The 21,169-nt window shown below is 58.6% G+C and overlaps 1 protein-coding gene across 3 annotated transcripts in view; it reads right to left on the minus strand.

Moving 5' to 3' along the window:
• CACNA2D2 (calcium voltage-gated channel auxiliary subunit alpha2delta 2) overlaps positions 1–21,169 on the minus strand; it is a 136,473-nt gene that overhangs the window by 106,666 nt on the left and 8,638 nt on the right. For all 3 annotated transcript variants that reach the window (XM_055136517.1, XM_055136518.1, XM_055136519.1), the window contains exon 2: positions 3,561–3,642. In XM_055136517.1, the coding sequence (XP_054992492.1) occupies positions 3,561–3,642 (82 nt within the window). The remainder of the gene's footprint in view (positions 1–3,560; positions 3,643–21,169) is intronic.

Consider the following 21,169-nt stretch of genomic DNA (forward strand, 5'->3'; position numbering starts at 1 on the left):
CAAATATTAATTACACATTCCCGGGGAGCGCCGAGCAGACGGCGCGCGGGGATGGCCGGGGGCAGGCAAGATGGGCTGGGGCTGGTTCAGAAACACCACTCCTGCCGGCACAGACGCAGCCACCGAGTCCTCACGATGGTCCGGAGAGCACAGGAGAAAACCATGTGGGGTCCAGGACATTTCCAGAACCATCTTGGGGCTCCACTCTGTGGTTGGAGGGTCAGCATGGCTGCTCCAGGGACTGCTCCATCCTTCTCCCCACCCCCGCCCAGGTGTGTGGGTTGGTCAGAGCTGAGGGCAGTGTGGACCCTTTGTTCCCTTTGTCTGACAGGGCCACAGGAGTCCCCCATCCCAGGCTGCAGCTGGACACACGCTGGCCTGGGAGCTGGGGCCGCCGGGCTGTGGGTAGGCTCTCCAGCAGCAAAACTGGGGTGGGGGTCCTTGGGGGGTCATTGAGGCAGACTGGGGAAGGTGCAGACGGTCCATTCTGGGATTGAGTCTTCTAGGATCCAGGCCTGTGTTCCTGCCCTGCCCTGAACTGCTCCCGCAGAGGGTTCCCTCCTTCCCTCTGTAGGACCCCACAGGATGGGGCCTCGCCCACATCAACTACCCAAGGTGGGACTGGGGCACCTGAGGAGTTGCTGAATCCCCTCACTTCTGACTCCTATCTCTCGCCACTGTGTGGCCTCCCCACAGCTCCCCAGAGCTGCTCCCCTGCTTCCCGGACACCTGCCCAGAAGGGGTAGGTCCTTGGTTCTAGCTTGTGGGGTGACCTGGGTCCCAGAGTGGAGAGATGGGCCCATCGCCACAGCCTCCACGATGCGCCCCCCACCCCCAGGCACCTGATGAATTATTCATCCCTGATCAGCCTCATTATGCAGATGAGCTCGGAACCCAAGCATATGCTCCCTGCTCTCCCTCTCCAGGATGGGGACAATATGGTGCTGGTGGGGGAGGGGAGGGGAGGGGTGCAGAAGACCTCACTCAGCTTCCAGGGTCTCTGGGGTGGGGGGCAGACTTCAGTAGAGACCCACACTTCTGTGGTCTATTTGAGGCAGGAGTGGGTGAGGATCGGGGTCCCCAGGAGGGCTGGCTCAGCATCTGCCTAAGAAAGGGAGTGGCGACAGCACATGAGTACTGGGCCACTGGGAGCACTTTCCAAGTAGGGACTCTGGGATGGGGTCTTTATGGACAGCCCCCCCCCCCACTGCACTGATATGCATTTCCAGCCTATGAAAGGGCTACTGCTTGTATCTCCGCAGCACTGTGGGGGGTCCACTGGAGGAGGAAAGTGTCTCAGGAAAATGCTCCCTGAGGGTCCGGAGGAGGGGGCATCCAGGCAGGGGAAGATGCCTGCGTGGTCCTCGATGCCAGAATTATCCCAGCTGCAAGGGACAGTTCTAATCTGGGCACCCTAGGAAGGACCCCAGGAAGGAGCCTCATCAGCCAGGCAGAGCTGATGTCAAGGGTCATGGCAGCGACCCTCCACTGATCCACCCGCGCTGGGCTCAGGCTGGCACATGGCCCCCTCCTGCTGCTTTCACCCGGGAGTCAGGTGAGGCCAGTGGCTGCTGGGGTGCCTCCTACTCCCACGAGGTCATCCTAGAACTCCACCTGCTCCCTCCTCCCGCCCCTCCAGAGCACCTTGGGTCAGGAAGCACCCCCAGAACTGTCAGGGGGAAGAAAGAGGCCGAGGGAGCAGGCAAGAGAAACTGGAACAGGACAGAGCTGCTGGGGAGCAGGCAAAGGGGTGCCAGGAGGCGCCCGGAACGCCAGCTCAGCACTTCTCCGCCCTGCCGCTGGTCAGCCCCGCTCTGGCCCAGATCCTCAACCACAGGCTCATCCTGAGCTCAGGCTCGCAGGGAGGAAACAACCCGAGGAGGAGCAGCGCCCTGGGCAGGAGCCAGAGCCCAGGTCCACACCCCCTCCCCTACCGACTACTGGGCTGGGCAGGATGTGCTCAGGGCTGCAAGTCTTTGGGATCACTCAACTCCCATCAGTACAGAAGGGGACAAGACACCCTAGTGGGGGGAAACCATCAATCCAGATGCGATTCCTAGAAAAGGGGTGACTGGTCTGTGCACTCCCCTGCCATTCTCACCACCTCTTCCTCCAGCCAGCCCTCCCGCCTGTGTCCGGGCCACAGCTGAGCGTGAGAGGGAGGCCATGGCGGGGAGCGGGGGGGGGGGGGGAACCCACCCGAGGCGGACTCACCCCTCAGCCGCAAAGGGTTCAGCCCTTCCTCACTGGGAAGCTCCAGGCTCTGAGCTGCCCCTCACAATTATAAAAGAAATGTGCTTGAGCTTAAGAGGGAGATTCTTGGAGGTGCCTGCATCCCTCCTGGCCTGGGCTACATTTTCAGACCCCCAGAATCTGGACCGGCACACAACGAACATTCCAGAAGCTCTTGCTTCTTCTCCGTTAACCTACGCGGCTGTGCTTGGCAGTGCCCTCTCAGAGCTTCGCTGATGCCGGGTGCTATTCCTGAGCACAAATTGACTTCTGTTCCGGAACAGCATTTCCTACCAAGCCTTCTCTGGGAAGCGCTGCCGGCCTCCAGTGCCGCTGAGTCACGGGGAGTTCGCAGGAAGGGGGTGGGATGGGGGTTACCACGATTCAAGCCCCGCAGCCGGGGAAGGGAGAGGCTGGGTCAGTGACGAGAGAGCCCCCGGCAAGAGAGGCTCCGGGGTCCGGACCTCCCCTCCCCCCACAGTGCCAGCCCCATCTTGTGCCTACACCCACTTCTAGTAACAACACACTCGCTGTACCCCATTCCCTCCCTGCTGTAAGCAGAACCTGGAAAAAAGTCTGAGGTGACACCCAGGTACCTGCCCACCTCACGTTCCCCCAATAATATCTTATGACCCTGACCAAGAGGGACACAGTGGCAGAGTGGAGTGAACCAGTAACGCTAACGCCGTTTGCTCTTCTGGGGCCCATCAGTCTGGCAAGATTCTCTGGCCAGTACCTCCTGGCCAGAGTCCCTGGCCACACATTTCAGGCCCCATGGGCGTCTCACCCCCACCACTCCACCCTCTGAGCGAGTGACGGCTCAGGAGCCCTTGTCCTGACAGAGACACATTTTGCAGCCTCTGGGGGTGACGGATGGCCTGCTCTTCACATCACTATTTCAAACATTAACATAATCTCCCAGGATGAATGTGGCTGCTCGTGCCTAATCAATCACCCATCCCACCCCCCGATCCCTCATCCTCCAACGGGCTTTCCACGGGCTCCGGCTCCAGCGCCCTGAGCGGCAACCCTGCTCTCTCCGCTCCTATGTGGACAGAGCATTCACCAACCGCTGGACACAGCAACTCCAACACTGACCCCCACCTCCCCAAAGCCCGAGAAAGCCCCTGGTCCTGACGCCAGCTGCCTGGGGGACGGCTTGACTGAGTCCCAAAAAGGGGCGCCCCCCATTTCCCCACCTCCCTGTCCAACAGGTGGGGTCCTGAACAATGCCAAGCCTTCCTGGCTCCTTCTCCATCAGCCCTGCCCCCAGAGCCACTCGCAAGAGGGTCCCGGAAGGGAAGGGAAGTGGCGGAAGACAGACTTACCTCACGGAGCTGCTGGACGCCCCCGAAGATCCGCATCACGCCGTCGATCTCCTGCTCCAGGCGCCGGGCCCAGTGCTGCATCCTGCATGCAGAGAGGAGAGAGGAGTCAAGGGGACCCACCAGGCACCGGAACAGCCCGGCTGGGCCACCCAGGGGTGAGCAGAGCAACCGGCCTGGAAGAGTGCGGTTTCCACTCGAGAGGGACAAAGGCCGTGTGCTGTGATTCCCCTTGAAGCGGTGACCTCGCGGCCAGGCCCCTCGGGCCTCGAGGACAGAGGACTGGGTTTAAAGGCGCCCGGCATGGTGTCTGCGAGCAGCCTGCAGGGAGCCTCTATTTCAGCATGAGCAGCCAGTCCTTGATGCTGCTGCCCTGCACAGGGGGACGCCGGAGGCAGGGAGGAGGGCGTGTGAGTGAAGCAGGTGGAGGGCTGCTGGGGACAGGGAGGGGGGTTGGGGGGAGGTGGGCAGCCTTGCTGCCACCGCCAGGCGTGGCCCTGCCCTCCGCGCCTTGTCTATGCTGAGGCGAGAGCTCACCAGCCGTGCCCTTCCTGGAAGACAGACACCGTGGATGCCTGGTGTGAGCCCCACCCATCGCCCCCTCCTGGGAGCTCAGAACCCCTCAGCCGCCCCATGAGCAGATCTTCCCAAGGATGCTCCCCAGGCGCCGCTTCCCCCATCCCGGTGTCTTCTAGGCCCACCTCACGGGGCACAGAGCAGAGGATCCCAGGGGGCTGCCCAGGGGTCTTTGCAAGTAGGCAGAAAGGACACGAGCTCTGGGTGCTCAGCCTGCACCCTTGAACTGGTCAATGTCTGGGAAGGAGCCACAGAGTCCTGACCTATGACACCCTCCTCCAACTTCAGGTCATGCGGGTGCGGGGTAAGCACAATCGCATGCTGACTTGCCGGGGTCGGAGCACCAATACGCTGCCACAGGTGCTTTGCTGTGGCCGGCGCCTCTGCCCCCACATCTGAAAGGCACCCTGCTGTCCCTGACGCCTGACCCACAGCAGGGCTCACGGAGGAGCACCACCAAATGCAAAGACACAGCCACGGGGCAAGGGCGTGGGGGAACGCCAGTCCCCCAGCCTGGAGTGAGGAGCCACGGGTCTGAGAGATTGTGTTTGGCCCCAGCACCTGGCTTGGGCCTACAACCTGCCCCGTCTTCCCCGTGCCCCTTGGAGCCAGGACTTGGCTAGCTCCAGGGTCAGAAGAACCCAAGCCTCTCCTCTGGCCCTCAGCCCACCTTCCCCTTTTCAGGCCGGGGGCTGGGGGCTGGGTCTGTGCCATTGTATGTGCCCTGGATGGTTGGCATGGGAACTCAGAGCAGGAGGCGGGCGGATCACTAATTGCAATTTGCTAAGCTGAATGTCAGGACCGTGATGGGGGAAAAAAAATCAACATCAAAAGAAAGAGGAAGTGGCTTCAGTTTGTTGCTGGCTGAGCCACACGCGGAGGCCCACCTCCGTTCCCCACCACAGGGAAATGTAGACCCCTAGCTGGGGCAGCGGTCAGGCAGCAGGTCAGACTCTGAGGGGCCAGGAGCCCTCATCCACCAGCTATAGGAGGGCAAACGGAGAGCCTGCTTAGCCCCGGCTCCTGGCCACCGGGAGGTGATGCTGGGCCCTGGCTGCAGAGGACAGTGACAGGTGGTGGTTTTGTGCTCCTGAGACAGAGCCCAGGGGGGCTGCCACACCATCCTACATCTAGCTAGGCAGGTGGCATATGAGCGGGCAAGGACAAGGAGCTGATTTCCAGCAAACCATTAGCACTGCCATGGCCCTAAGCAGGCCTTGGCCGTTCTCTGCCTTGGGGAACAGAAGCTGATCACAGAGCTGCCTGGAACAAAGAGGGCACCCACCTCACTCTAGGTGTGGTGCCAGCGGTCACCTGCCCTCTCCTTTCAGTCACAAAGAGGCAAACCACTCACCCCCAATTTACACAAGAAAACAGAGGCACAAAGAAAGATTCCAGGATGCAGCTGGGGGAGTGGTTGAACCCAGAACAGGGCCCCAGAGCGTGTTGGGGTCCTCGCTGTGGGAATCTGAAATGGGCCAGAGAGGAAAATGCAGGCTCAGACAAAAATCTCGGTTTTCCCTCCAGAAAATGGACTGGAAACACTTGCCAGCACATCACCAATTCAACCCCAAGCTGCTGTCTCCTTCCAGAGCAGCTCTGAAGCTCTGCTTGAGGATTTCAGAGAAGTCAAAGTAAATTAATTGGGAGAAGAGACACGGATGCCAACTTTTCATTTTGCTCAGACAACACATTATTTTCATGAGGGCCATCGTTTCATCTAAGGCTATTTTCAATTCTCAGCATAAAGTCCATTTCTTCCTTAGACACAAACACTCGCTCCACCTGCCCCAGTTTCTCCACTCCCACACCAGCTGGGAGGGTCCACGGGCTGCAGGATACATTCTGGGGGTGGGTGGCCCCCCAGCCCCGTGCACTGTCCAGGGAAGAGAGGCTCTGAGCCTTCACTTACCCCAAGCTCAATTAGGAAGGCAGCTCGTGTGTCCGAGAGCTAAAAGAACATGACAGATAAATCGCTTTATCAGCACAAGGACATGACTCGGTGGGTCCCAGGGTTTGGCTGGTGTCCCAGCACAAGCTCCCAACGGGTGGCACATGGGAGCTGAGAGACCAGGGGTCCGGAAGCCCCCTACAGCCTCCTGCCCTGGGGCCTGAGAAGGCCCCCCACACTGCAGCCTGGTGGAGCCAGGCTGGAGGTTGGGGGTGGGAAGGCGAGGGAGGGTTAAAGCATGGGGCAGCATCAAGACGCGTGGGCCCGTGGAGTTAAAGCAAGGTGGCGAAATGCTGGCGGGGTGCCCATTGGCCTGGGCCAGCTCAGAGGGTGCTGTGATGTGAGGCCCACCCATCCACAGCACACACACACACACACACACACACACACACACACACACACACACACACACACACACACCCTATGGGGGTTTCCAAATTTTGCACTGAGAGGACGCAGCTTGTTTCCAAGTGTCTCGAGGACCAAGGGACAGGCGTCTGGGAGGCACAAACAGCTGAATGAGCCTGGCATCACCTGGTCTGGGGGGCAAGGGCCCTGACCTCGGGAAACTCAGGGCCTGGGCAAGGGGTGTGCGGCAAAGTCAGCCGGGGCACTAACCCTGGTCTCCTGGCTCCAAACTTCAAGATTAGGTGGACGCCAGAGAGGCCAGGGCTGCCGGCTGGGTGAGCTTGGGACCCTGAGGCCCCTAGCCCCTGGGCTTTCCAGCGGGTGACAGTGATTGGCAGGGTGAAAGAGACCAGCAGGATGACAGTGACCAACAGGATGACAGTGACCGGCAGGGTAACAGTGACCAGCGGGGCAGCAGTGACCAATGGGGTCACAGACAAGTCCAGGGACATGGTGAGTGTCAGCCTAGTCTGGACCGTCCCGTGGGCTGGGAGCTCCCAGGCACAGGCCGGCCAGTGCTCAGGTTTCCCGGGAGTCCTGCAGTTGGGGGCAGGGTACTGAGGTACCCCCAGTGCCCCCTTTCACCCCCTGCTCCCGGTCTGTGAGCTGAGTCGGGGTCTCATGGGAGAAGGGCAGCCTTGCAGCAGGTGACCCCTACCTAGTGTGAGCCGCCAGGCCTTGGCCTCCAGGCCACCTTCAGAAACTAGAGGAGGTCTAAGAGGAGGACTGGAGGAAGAGAGGGTGTCACCATAACGCCAGGGCAGTCATGGAGTGTGAGGTGACAGGACACAGCCGAGCAGGCTCACCTGGGGTGCCCAGAGGAGAGAGAGGGCTGGAAAAGGGCTGGGGGGCAGGCAGGGAGGGGGCCAGGGAGAGTGGGGGGGTGGAAGAGAATCTGCAGGCAGATGCAGTGGCATAGATTAAACTGTTGCCAGTTGTTAATTTTATATGTGAAGTTGTTGATCAGAATGTGATTTAATTGTACAGTATAATCCAGGCTTTTGGAATAAATTATGCAGAAAACTCATCTATAATTAAACAAATCAAAAAACCAGAGACAGGTGACACTGCAGGCGCCCCCTCAGAGGGCATGGGTGGGTGTGGGCGGCTGGACCCCTCAGAGGGGCAGGCACAGCTGGACAGGAGGGGTGGGGTGGGGGGGTCGCTCATGAGGAGACAGGGGAGGCCCAAGAGAGGCCAAGCTTGGTAGTGCAAAGGCCCAGGACCCTACCACAACCTCTGCCCCCTCCCACCACTCCCCTGACGTATTTTTGCCACAAATGCCCTGCACTAGGGGCCTCTTACTCCTCTCGTCCCCTCCTGCCTCCACCGGAACTACCTGAACCACCCGTTCCACAGGGCAGGGCTGACGGCTGCCCTCGGCTCTGCAGGGCCATTGGTGTGCATGCGTGGGGGCGCTGGGATAGAACAGCAGGTGAGGCGGGGGGCCGGGGGTGGCACAGGGCAAGGCTGGGGCAGGTGAGGGGGTAGGGGCACAGTGTGGGGTGGCCACTTCCTTCCAAGGGCACAGAGACCCAAATTAGCAATGGGGGTGGGGGGCAATGGATCTCTTGCTTCTTTTGCGACAAGTTGGGCCAATCATTCTCCCAGCTCTGGGGGAGGCAACTCTGGGTTTAAAATAAAGTGCTATTTAATCATTCCGATTATATTTCAGCTGGCCTGCCACCTCCCACCTTGATACCTTCTCAGTCTTTTTTTTTTTTTTTTTTTTTTGCTTTTTGGGTCATACCCAGCTATGCTCAGGGGTTACTCCTGGCTTTTGCACTCAGGAATTACTCCTGGTGGTGCTCGGTGGACTATATGGGATGCTGGGAATCGAACCCGGGTCGGCCGCGTGCAAGGCAAATGCCCTACCCACTGTGCTATCGCTCCAGCCCCCTTTCTTAGTCTTCTGAAGGAGAAAGAGGAAGCAGGAGCAGGTGGTGGGCTGGAGAGACAGACAGGGAGACACGGGTGTAAAGCAAGCCCAGGAGAGCTGGGGCAGGGGTCGGAGCCATAGTACAGTGGGTATGGCACTTGCCTTGCACACAGCCGACCCAGGTTCAAGCCCCGGCACGACTACGGTTCCAAGAGCACTGCCAGGACTGATCCCTGAGCTCAGAGCCAGGAGAAACTCTTGAACACCACTGGGTGTAGACACACACACACACACACACACACACACACACACACACACTAAAACCCAAAAGCAAAACCCAGAGAGGTGGGGAGAAAGGGACAGGGGGAGAGAGAGAGAGAGAGAGAGAGAGAGAGAGAGAGAGAGAGAGAGAGAGAGAGAGAGAGAGAGAGAGAGAGAGAGAGAGAGAGAGCGAGCGAGCCTGGGCTAGAGGGTCTCTGTGCTAGGCTGACCTCCACCAGCGGAGATAACGGGCTGAGGGTCAGGAGGCCTCTACCTTGTCCCCAGAGAGGATGCATGCTACAAACCTTGGGTTCAGTCACTCAAACCTCAATGAGCAATCTGGACACGGTCAAAAAGGTGTGGAGCAGGGTCAGTCCCTCCCCTAGGCCCCAGCCCCCCAGGTGAGTGGCTACCCTGCAGGGTGAGGACATCTCCAGAGCCACCTCCCTGACCACACGGGTGTCAGTGCCTACATCAGGCCTGGCTGCTCTGAGACCTCGTACCAGATCTGCTCTGAGGCCTCAGTTTTCCCACCAGCAAAGTGGAGACAGAAAGGACCCGAGTTGGCCAGGAGGTTAGAAACTCCCCCTCACCCCCACCCCAGGCTGGTGCATCCGTGGATGCTCCAGCACAGCTTCATGCTGCTGCTGAGACCCCTAGAGAAGTGCCCGGGAGAAGCCCTGGGCAGGGCAGGACCTTGCCCCTCCCCATACTTCCCTGGTCACATGACAGTGGCCTGCTCCCATGAATGAAGACCCTCAAGCCACAGCATCTTTGGGGCTCAAAGCTATAGGGTATGGCCCTCTGGCCTAGTTTGATCATGGGATGACCAGGCTGCAGGGGGCAAAATCTGGTCAAGGTCACATGCTCCTGAGAGTCAGTAGGTGTCACGGAGATCAGAGCTGGGGCTCAGAAACTTATCAGCCCACACAGACCCCGAAGGGGTGTGTGGACTGGCAGGAGGGGCCCAGGCCCAGGTGAGGGGACATGCTTGCACTGTTGACTTATGAGATCCAGGCTCCTGGTCACAAGAGCCGCCCACCCTTCCACCCGCCCGCAGGAACAGGGTTCAAAGGGACCCCTTGTTTCCCTGTTTTTGTTTGTTTGTTTGTTTGTTTTAGGGCCTCACCCAGCAGTTCTCAGGGCTTACTCTTGGCACTGTACTCAGGAATCACTCTTGGCAGGCTCGGGGGACCATATGTGATGTTGGGGATCAAATCCAGGTTGGCCGTGTGCAAGACAAACGCTCTACCCACTCTACTATCGCTTTGGCTCCCAAAGGGGCCCATTTTTGACCAACTTGTGATTCACTAAGGGGACCCTGGTGTAAGGAACAAGACACCCTAAAGCAGCGTCCACATGCACCCTCCCCTCCTGAGCATGCAGGGAGGAAGCCAGAGCCCTTGTCACAGGACCCCAGGGGCTGGGGAGAGGCTGGCGCAGCAGAAGGTGAAAGAATCCAAATCCACTAGCCCCAAGGCACGTGTCCTGGGCCCCTGCCCCACTCTCTAGTCGGCTCTTGTAGGAGGAGCAAGTCTATGCCTCCTCCCTCAGACTAACTAACGGTGGATAATCACCTGGCTCTGATCAGGGCACCTTCCACCCGGTGTTTACTCCTTGAGGGGCTGACGGCAGAGGGCGGCAGAGGGCGAGTGGAGGGAAGAAGGCCTGGAGACAGGAGTCAGCCTCCCCTGGACTGGCAGCCCCCCTGGGCCCAGGTCACACAGCCTCTGCCTCAGTCCCCATCGTCAGTGCAGGTGAGTGGGCAATCAGGGAGAACTGCCTGGAGAAGGCCAAGCGAGGAAGACTTTTCCTGGCCGTGTGTGGACAGTGTGGAATGCCCACACGAGCCTGGCTTCAGTCGCTCCCAAGGTTGGCCTATGACCTGGATCCGGCCTTTGGCTTCTCTGGACCTCAGGGAACAGCCTAGAAAGTGAATGGAGGCTGCAAAGGGTGTGCACATGGGGTCATTCTACCTGCTGAGGCACCAAGCCCTGACAGACACCGCTCCAGGGTCTCCCAGCAGCAGGGAGAAGCCCCTAAGGATGGTCACTCCAGCTTAGCTTCCTTGGGCAGTCTGTCCCGGGGTCTCTGGAGGCTGCGAGGGAGGCTGGGGGGAGCAGGAAGAGCTGGTGTGGGGGGGCACACTGGGGCTGCTGACCTCTTTCCCCGGCCCTGCTTACTGGCCCAGCTCCAGCTTCCTCTCGGCCAGGTCATATGATGCTCTGCTTCCCAGGAGGGCTGATGGCGGCTGTCCTGCTTGGGTGGCACCCCGGAGCCCATCTCGCAGGGACCCACAGGGAGATGGGCACAATCATCCCCACAGTCACCAGAGACTCCGAGCATATCCGAGTCTCAGAATGGAAACTGAGGCAACGGCCCTGAACACCAGTGTGCGCCAGCATGCCCTCCTCAGGAAGTCAGGCCTGTGTGCCCCCATGCCCTGTGGCACGGCTGCCTGCACCAAACACGTCCAACACTGAGACCCCAGCCGCACCCAGGTCCTCACTCGCATTCTCCCCACCTCACTCCCCTTTGAGGGCTCAGCTAACAGCAGTTCCTCGGTTTGGGCGGGAGCTTCTCTCACACCCCCACCTAACCTACAAGCAAGCCTGGCAACCTCTTCCCGCCTGCCTAAATCAGCCTCGACCTGCCACCCTTCTGTCCTCCAACACTTGTCCAGGGACAAGTGACCTGCCAGCTCACTGGCCTCTGGCTTCTGTCCCACAGGAAGCCTGTGTCCTGTCAGGGCTGCATCCCTCCTGTCACCCTGGTGCTTTCATCTGGCTCCAGAGGCGGGCAGAGAGGGACGACAGGGGGTTAGGCACCTGCCTTGCACGCAGCCAGCCCCAGTTTGTATCCCTGGTCCCACACATGGTCCTCCGACCCCAGCCAGGAGTGATCCCTGAGTACAGAGCCAGGGTAACCCTGAGCACCGCCGTGTGTGACCCCAAACTAAAAACACAATATACCCCCTAATCCTACCCCTACCTCTAACCCCAAGCTCAACTCAAACCCCAATCCCAAGCCTAACCTGTCACCGGCACCGTCCAGCCCAGATACTCCTCCCATGGCCCCTCTTACCTCCTCAGGTCACTGCCCACAAACAGGAAGTCACCTTGCAGCCCCCAGTGGTAAGCTGCCCCCCAGCAGCAATGGGTCTCGTGTCCTCCTGGGGTTACTCTTTCAGCCCGGACACCTTCAGATCTCCCTGCCTGGCCAGGAGCCCGAGGGAGGAGGTTCCTGGTCTCCAGCCTGGAAGAACAGGCCATCCGCTGTGGGAACGCATCCCCCAGTCAGACGCCCTCCCTGCCCTAATCGGCGTGTGGCTGGCCGCAGGGCCAGGTGGAGGGCTGGCCAGGGGAAGCCTGTGGAGGGGTGGGGGGTGTGCAGAGCCAGCCCCAGGGGTGGCCCGGGAGGCCCTCCCTTTCCTGAGCTCCTCGTGGATGAATTATTAAAGCTCACTTATGACGGCCTGCCCGGCTGTGGCTTCCCTGCATAATTCATGGCCCTCCGGTGCTGGCGCGCCACCACTTCCAAGAAGCAAGGCCAAAGTGCAGGCGGGCATGCTCCATCCTGAGCCTCCCCCGTCACTCTGTCCCCACACCTCCTCCTGCCCCTGAAACGTGTGGATTCGGGGGCCAGCATCCCTTTGTGCCTCAGTTTCCCACACATGACATTTGACAGTCGATTTTCAGACTATTGTGGCCGGGGGGATCCTCCCTCTCATCTGTCCTGGTCATTATGGGGTCTCCAAAGTGTCCGCCCCAGGTATCTGGCGAACCTCCCAGCAGTCCAGAGCTGGGTCCTGGCCATGACAGGAGGCATCCAGGAGCCAGCTAAAGCCTCTCTGGGCAAAGCAAAGACCCCAGCTAGGTTGCTGTGTCTCTGCCATCCACTCGGCTGCTCCCCAGGCCCGGACTACCTACCCCAGTCACAGACATACATCGTGGCATTTTGGAGCCTGCAGCACCTCCTTCTCTGCCCCAGAATGTCAGGCACACTGGGTCTGTGACCCTTCCCTGGGCCCACTGGGCCAAGGGATCCACAGAGCTTCAGCGAGTCTGGCCTCAGGACGCAGACATGCGGGTGCTGTGAAAGGCGGAGGGGTCCAGCCGAGCCTGGTTTCAGGGCTGCAGAACGAGGCTGCAGGCGAGGCTCCAGAGGTGTCGGGGCAGGTCGGGAGTTACAGTGGCCGGCTCCTGCCCCACACCAGTAGCTGGAGCTACAGTGGAGGGCCAAGCCAGGGCCCGTGCATGTGCCACCCGGCTCTCCGGTCAGATTCTGATTCACATGGCCCCGTCTCCCCTCTGCTCATCCTCCCCACCCCCCAGAATGAGTCAAATCCTTGCTGATCCACAAATAGCCATCCTCTGTGTGTGTCCCCAACTTGGCTTCCTGCCTTGAGAAGGACAGAGACCCCCTTAGGACTCTCTGCTCCTCCGCAGGGACCCCTCTGGGATAGGGCAGCACCCCCCCACCCCCCCAGAGGAAATCAGACACCGGAGAGGAGGAGCAAGACTTGGGCACTCAGTGTACCAGGGCCAGCTGTGTTCTTGGGCCTTAGCCTCCTCTCCTCCTCTCTACCAGGAGCCCTTCTCACTGACCCCGAGCCTGGCACCAGCTCCTTACAGAACTTTCTTGCAGCCTACGGAGTCTTCTGGAAACAGTCCGGGATACATCCACCTAGAGGAGAGCCGGCAGGCAGGACTGGGAAAGGGGCTGCCACCTCAGCAGGCAGCAGAGCGGGAGAAAGGTTCTGTGTGGGGGTGCTGCGGTCACCCTGAGGCCCACAGCAGCCCCACTGAGGGGCAGACCAACTCAGTCCCGCTTCAGGGATAAAGACTCTGATACCCAGAGGCTGAAGTCACCACCCAGAGCTGCACAGACCATCTGTGCTGGACCAGAATTTTTTTTTTTTGCTTTTTTTTGGGTCACACCCGGCGATGCACAAGGGTTATTCCTGGCTCTGCACTCAGGAATTACCCCTGGCAGTCCTCAGGGGACCATATGGGATGCTGGGAATCGAACCCGGGTCGGCCGCGTGCAAGGCAAACACCCTACCCGCTGTGCTATCACTCCAGCCCCTGGACCAGAATTTGAAGCCAGCAAAGGCTAGCATGAGAACCCAGGTTCTGTCCACTTGGCTATAGGACACCCTGGTCCCAAGATTTATGAAATAGGGTGTAGATAAGACATTCTTTTTATTAATTTGGTTTGGGGGCCACAGAAGTCTATGTTCAGGGCTTATTTCTGGCTCTGTGCTCCCGGCCGTGGTCGGGGAACCATATGTAGTGTCAAGGATAGAAAGAGAATCTGCCACGTGCAAGGCAAGCACCTTAACCCCTGTACACGCTCTCTCTCTGTCTCTCTCTCTCTGGTCCCTTCACTCTTCAAAAAGAAATTGGGATGGGGGCCCATACCCAGCTGTGTTCAGGATCTAACTCCTGGCTCTGTGTTTAGGGATCATTACTGGTAGGGCTCAGGGAACCATACGCAGTGCCAGGGATGGAACTGCATGCGAGGCATTCACCTCGTGCCCTGGACTACCTCTCCAGTGCCTCATTTATATTCTTTTCACTTTGAGAAGAAACCTGTCCTCTAGCAGGGTCCACACTACCTTCCCAAGCTGAGTACAAAGTGGGAGGTCTTCCTCACACCCCACTCCTAGCCCAGAGCTCACTGTTACGAATGTCATCTCAGCAGTGGAGCACCCAAGAGCCCTGGAGCAGGTCGGGGAGAATGCCCACTGCCCACTTCCTCTGGAATGTGCTTTTCCCTAGCCCCTGGCATCTTCTCTGAGAGCCAAGCTTCGAACCTAACGTGAACGATGAACCTCCTAGACAAGGCTGAAGCAGCTCCTCTGCTCCCTGGTGAATCCTTTAGCAATGCAAATCCCTCCACTGTGGTGCAGGAACCAGAGCTGCATGGAAGAGGAGGCTTTAGGTGACCCGCACCCCCCAAAAGCCCCACCTCCTTGTGAGGCACCCTTATGGTGGCCAGGCAAACGCAGCCACAGCTACCTGGTGAGTGCCAGTTCTCAACCCAGCAAGGCACTGACAAAATACTCTGCAAGGCTGCCCCACCTTCTGTGAATTCCCAAATAGTTCAATTTCACCATCCATCCATCCATCCATCCATTCATTCATCCATTTATTCAAACACCTGTCCATCCATCCATCCGTCCGTCCATCTATCCAGGTTACTGAGCACCACTCAAGTCAGGCCCCAGGTATGCACTGGAGAGACATAGAGAGGTGAGCAGGGCAGACACAGGCCTGCCCTGGGGAGTTGGAAATTTCAGCAGAGTGGACATCTGATCCAATCCAGACCTGAGGAGTCCTAGAGCCTTGGAGGAGGGCAGGCCTGGGGGGAGGGGGGGCAGGGCGCTGACCCAGCCCAGGGATCTAGTCCTGCAGAGTTAGAAGGACGCCATGACACGGGATACAGCACGTGCAAGGAAGCTCTGCCCATAAACGCCTCCTGGACACCACCAACCAGCCAGGGGCACTGAGACATGTTCCCACACTGTGGCCTAAAGAGCCCCTGCCTCAACCACACGCGCGCACACACGCACACACACACACACACACACACACACACACACTGTGTGAAGGATGGTAGAGAGGTCCTGAGGAGATGAGGAAAGTGAGTACAGGCAGTGGATGAAAAACCAAGGGTTTCTAGTGCAGAGCTCTCTGCTCAGTGCTCGGCGACCAAGCTGGGCAGGCACAGCTCTGCTAGGTCCACTCCAGAGAACACATCCAGCTCTGGCACAGCCACTCCCATACCCATCTGCCTCACAAGCTCCTTGTGTACCATACCTGGTCATCCTGGTACCCAGTCCTCCCACCTCCGGTACTGCTAGACACAAATGACCTGGTTCTGCCAGCTCCTCAAGCCAAATTCCCTGGGACCCTTCCCCCTTCCTGACACGCAGGCCTTCTGTGAGTGCCGCACCAGGACCACTACATTCCTCCTCAGCCTGCGCCCCACCCCCACTCCATGCCTCCACCTCTTATTGGATAACTGTCAGGACCAGAGCAAAGTTTGAGTGGGAAGGGTGCTTGCCTTGCAGACAACCCACTTGAGTTCAAGTTCAAACACCCCTGAGGCACCCTTGGGTCCCCTGAGACCTGCCAAAAGTGACCTCTGAGCTCGGAGCCAGGAGTAAACCCTGCCAGGTCCATGGACCCCAAACCAAAACCAAACAACTGTCAAAGCCTCAGGTGACTTTCTTCATGGCTGCTGCCCTCTGTCCGCTCATTGCCTCTGCTCTTCCTACCCGGAACACTTTCCACCCCAGGGCATTTGCACTGGCTGCTCTGCTTGGCACACTCTTCCCCCACATATCCACATGGCTCCCACCCCCTGCTCCACCCAGATCTTGCTCAAATGATTCCATATTACTATATTACTGAGGCTTATTTCATCCCATCCCAGTTAAACATATAACCTCTCCCCAATTCATCATCCTGTCTCTTCTCCATGCCACTTCTCCCTCTCCAACCCTGCATTCCTCTGTCTATGTCCCCTCCAGGGACATTTGTTTTGGGGTCACACTCAGCTGGCTCCGAGCTCAGGGATCACTCCTGGCAGGGCTCCAGGGACCCTATGCGGTGCAAAGCAAGCTCCCTACCCACCGTACTATCCGTGGTTGGTCTGTACCCCCAGTGCACACATGTGTCAGATGTTGGGGGTGTTGTGGAAGAAAGGAGACCCCAGATGGAAAGAGTATGAATGGGGTGAGAGTCTCAGGCTGGCCCAGGACTTCCCTGGGAACAGTCTGTGTGGCCAATCCTATAAGCTGCTCCACATATAAGGACACCTAAGGCCGGCCCAATAGCCCACCTCCCATGGCCCATGCACCCCCTTGGCACTGAGTAGCATGGTGGGTGACTTCCACCATGGTGTTTGGCTTGTACTTCTTAGCCCTGCTCACCAACCCCCAAGGCCCACGGAGGAGGCAAGGGGAAAGGAGCCACTTCTCCCCACTTCTCAGGTGCGGAACAGAGATCCACCTGGCTGCACTGTCAATGTGTTTAATATGAGGTAACCAACTGCTGTCTCACTTCACACATGGGCCCTTGCCTCGGGGGGCTGAGCATCTGGGAGGAGGCCTCGGGGCACCCGCACGTCTGGTGTCCAGCACAGCTGTCAGGCCACCTGACCCGTGACTGATCTCCACCCGTGGGGGTGGGGCAGCAGCAACACTTTGTCACCAGCTGGCAGCCTCAGAGGTGGGCCTAGTATCACCCCACAGCATCAAGAGCCCCCCAGCAGTCAGACCCTCACTCTGCCGGGAGGACCCCACAAGTGTAGCACTCAACAGTCTCCTGATAGTGACAGATGTTGCCACTGGCTCAGCATCTCCTGGTACAGGGCTGGTCACACAGGGATGTGTGCTCAAACAGCAGCTGCCCACAAGCATGGAAGCAACAGGGCCCAGCTGAAGGATCAGGAAACCAAGGGGCTAGAAAGACAATACAGCAAAAGAGTTCTTGCCTTGTGTGAGACCGACCTGGGTTCAATCCCCTGCACCCCATATGGTCTCCTGAATCCTGCCAGAGTGATCTCTGGGCACAGAACCAGGAGTGAGCCCTGAGCACAGCCACCCCTAAAACAAAAACTATAAGGACACTAAGGCACAAATGACTCAAATGAGGTCAGACGGACTCACCTCTGACCCCAGTTCTTCAGCCCCCAAGAGACCCAGGTTTCCCAGAAGACACTGCAAGCACAGGGTTCTGGGCCCTTCCAAGGGGTCATGCACTCCCCATCCTCTTCCTCAATTTTTTTTGTTTGTTTGTTTTTAGGTCACACCTGGCGATGCACAGGAGTTACTTCTGGCTCATACACTCAGGAATTACTCCTGGCAGTGCTCAGGGGACCATATGGGATGCTGGGAATCAAACCTGGGTCGGCCGCGTTCAAGGCAAATGCCCTACCCGCTGTGCTATCACTCCAGCCCCAATTTTTAAAATTGTTTTCTTTTGTTTTGGGGGGGAGCTAGAGGCAGAGGGCCACATCCAGCCATGCTCAGGGCTTACTCCTGGCTCTGTCCTTAGAATCACTCCTGGCAGACTTGGGTGCTGAGGCTCAAACCCATGTTTGCAAGCACCTTACCCACTGTACTGTCTCTCCAGTCCCCTATTATATTTTTTTGCTTAGTGTGCTTATATTTTTTATTTTGGAGTGACCCAAGCAGTTCTTAAGGGGGTTGGGGGACCACTCTTACTTGGCCTGGCTGTGTAGGTCAGACAGCTCAGGGTTTGGTCCAGGCAATGGAGAGCTACTCAGGCCCAGTTTAGGGGCAAGGGTGGGGCCTTGTACTGGGGATCAAACCTGGGGCCTAATTGCTGCAAGGCATGTGCCCAGCACTTTGAGCTGTATGTATCCACCACCTGCTCCCCGCCCCTCATTTAGAGGATGGTGCTTCTAGAAGCCATTGCTTTAGGAATCACCAGGAGACAGATTTGCCCTGTGCTGGTCAGGAACCATCTAAATCACCTGCTAATGGGCTAATGGCTTTTTGGATTATCCCCTGCTCACCTCTACTCTGTGCCAGGGAATCTCGGGTGGCAAGGCACCAGGTCTTGGGGCGCCTAGGGAAATCTGTAGATAACTCATGCATTGTGGGTGCCAGGAGGCACTGCACAGGGGTGCAGAGGGGAGGGGTGGGGCCTGTCTGGAGCTCCGGAGACTGGGGCTACAACACGGGTGATTTTCTTCCCTTCCATACCCTGGCCCCTTGCCATGTGCCTCCATCAGAGAATTACCCACAGGAAGGGGGTGGGGGACTCTCTCAGCATCTCTTCAGTCCTGACTGGGGCGGGCAGAGACTATGGGTAAGGGACGAACACTAGAAGGGTAGATCAGAACATGGTGAGATGTGGGGGTCCCACTACACACACAGACACACACACACACAGACACACAGACACACACACATATACACACAGCACACACACAGACACACACAAGCACGCACACACACACACACACACACACACACACACACACACACACACACACACACACACACACACACACACACACACACACACACACACACCCCGAAGCCATGAACCATGGTTATTTATTCAACCTCATTTCTGTTTCTTCACTGTCTTGCAAGGGGGGAGCGGGATGGAGGACGGGGTCAGGAAAAATGGAGTGATTTGCTCTCCTCCGCCCTCCCCCCATTATATACATAACCCCAGGGGATTCAAGAGCCTGCTTCATCCCTCAGCCCAAGGGCAGCCTCTTGCACAGAAGGGGGTTGGGGGCTGCCCGTCCCTCGTCCCTCAATGGCTCCAGCAAACAGTGCCCTGTATGGGGGCCTATCCCAGATGAGGTCAAAGATCCTTGTCCTCTAGTCGCGTCCCCTGGGCTGAGCCTCGCTGCTGGGGAACTCTGAGCTCCACAGAGCTGCAGCTTCCCGCCCGGCCCTCGCCCTCTGCAGCAGACACAGCCCTGGGAGGGCCGAGGTAAGGTTCAGGGCAGGGCAGGCATGGGTACTGCGGGGCAGCCTAGGGTGCCCTTGAGGAGGCTCCAGGTCCCAGGGGCACTCAGAGGGCAGCTGGACTCGTTGCGGCTCTCACTAGAACTGGCCCTGGAGGCCCACCTGGCCTGCCCCAGCTTCCTCCAGCTCAGGGCCACTCCAAGCTTCTGAAGCCCTCATGGCAGGAGATGCTGTTCCCTGGTGGGCACTCAGACCTGAGGGGCAGGCCCCACCTTGTGCTGCCCTGATGCCCAGTGGACCTACCCAGTGGGTTCCCGAGCACCCGAATGTGGGGCAGACAGATGGCAGCTCCACAGAGGGGCGGTGGGGAGCAGTCTCGCAGCTGTGAAGGACCACCTCTCGGGAAACGGTGAGGGCACAGAATCGGGGGAGCAGGGGGAGAGGGGCTGACCAAGACTCCCACAGTGAGCTAGAGTGCGGGCCACAACTGGGGTGGGAGTAAAGAGACTGGAGGCTGGGCCAGAAACGACACTGGAGAGGCCAAGCCCCTAAGTTTGGGGTGTGCACCAGCCAAGGTCTGGTGACATACTTGCACTGCCACCTTCTCCCCTAAGTGTCCTGCCTCATGCCTCAAGGCATGGCCTGGGTGTGGGGATGGGGGTGGGAGGCTGGGAGGACTGTAAGGGGACCAGGTGGGGTACATCTCCTTCCTCCACGGGCTAGCTGATAGGGGCGACTCAGCCCAGCCAGCCCTCTCCCCTAGGTGACAATGGGGAACAGTGGCCAGTGAGGGCGGGGATCCCATGCAGCAGCAGACAGAGCCCAGGACTTCTGCCATCTGTGCCCATGGGGTCTGATGCCCAGCCTGGACCCAGAGCTGGGGCAGGGCACAGCACCCCTACACAGGAAGGCCCAGGATTGATCATAGACCACAGGTCAGTGAGGAGAAGCCTGCTGGGGGCCCCCAGCCTCTCACAGTGGCAGTGAACAGGCCTGGGGAGCTAGGGCCTCCCTCTGGCCATGCCTCCTGTGAGGGGTCACTTCCTCAGCTGAGCCCCTGGAAGGCCCAGTCAGCCATATTCTCTAGCCCTGTCAGCCTCTTCTCAGCCCTCCTGGGCTCCTCAAGAAAGCCAGTGTCCCAGGAATGTGCTCCAAGGACCGCCACTGAAATAAAGGCAGCCCCTGCACGGGTGTGGGGATGCCCCAGGGGCCGGCGGTCAGCGGCTATCAGGAAAGTATCTTCTGAGCTGCAGAAGAGCTGTGAGGAGCAGTGGCTAAATGCTCAGACCCCAGGTCGGGTGACTGTCCTGCCCCCTCCACTCCTGTCCCTTGAGTTCAGCCTCACCCAGTCCAGCAAAGACTCCATTTTTCTCACCTGGGAAACGGGAATTAAAATTGGCAAACTCACCTGCCAGCATGTGTGAAATAGGACCCTCACCCCACATCACAGTGCTGGAGGTTTTACAAAGGTCTGCTCATGCCCTTCCACGTTCCCATCACCCTTCACTCCCCCCTTCTTTCTCGGCCCCCAACCCCGATACTCAGGGCTCTGATCTGACTCGACAGTAACAATGCCCCCCATTCTCCAGCCCCTCCTGCCTTCTTGCTAACAACATCCAAGTCTGCAAGAATTTTTCCTCCTTCCAGCCCCAAGGTGACCCCATCTGTAGCTCAAGGGTAAATCCTGATTAGCCTGAACCAATCATAATACACTTTCCTAGTAGCCTGTGATTGGTTCCAAGTAGACATGTGACCCAGCGCTAGCCAATGTGGTAAGAGGGAAACTTGGAGGGGTTTCTGAGCAAGGTTTCTTGGCCTCTGAAGCAGAACCCAGAGAACACATCCCTTCTTTTATTTCTAATGTCTAGTATATGTGATGTCTGGAGCTGTGGCAGCCCTCTTGTTGCCACAAGGGAATTCAGCCAAGGATATACAGTGGCATCAAAAGTGAGGTCAGCCAAAGTGCAGGGGAGAACTTGGTCCTCGATGACAGTTTCTCCTCCCCACCTCTGGCCTTCCTGTCAGAGGAGAAATGGCCTTACCATGATGAAGAGTCACGCTGGGCTGCCAGG

The sequence above is a fragment of the Sorex araneus genome, chromosome 4 (assembly GCF_027595985.1).
Source record: "Sorex araneus isolate mSorAra2 chromosome 4, mSorAra2.pri, whole genome shotgun sequence".
Classification (NCBI taxonomy): domain Eukaryota; kingdom Metazoa; phylum Chordata; class Mammalia; order Eulipotyphla; family Soricidae; genus Sorex; species Sorex araneus.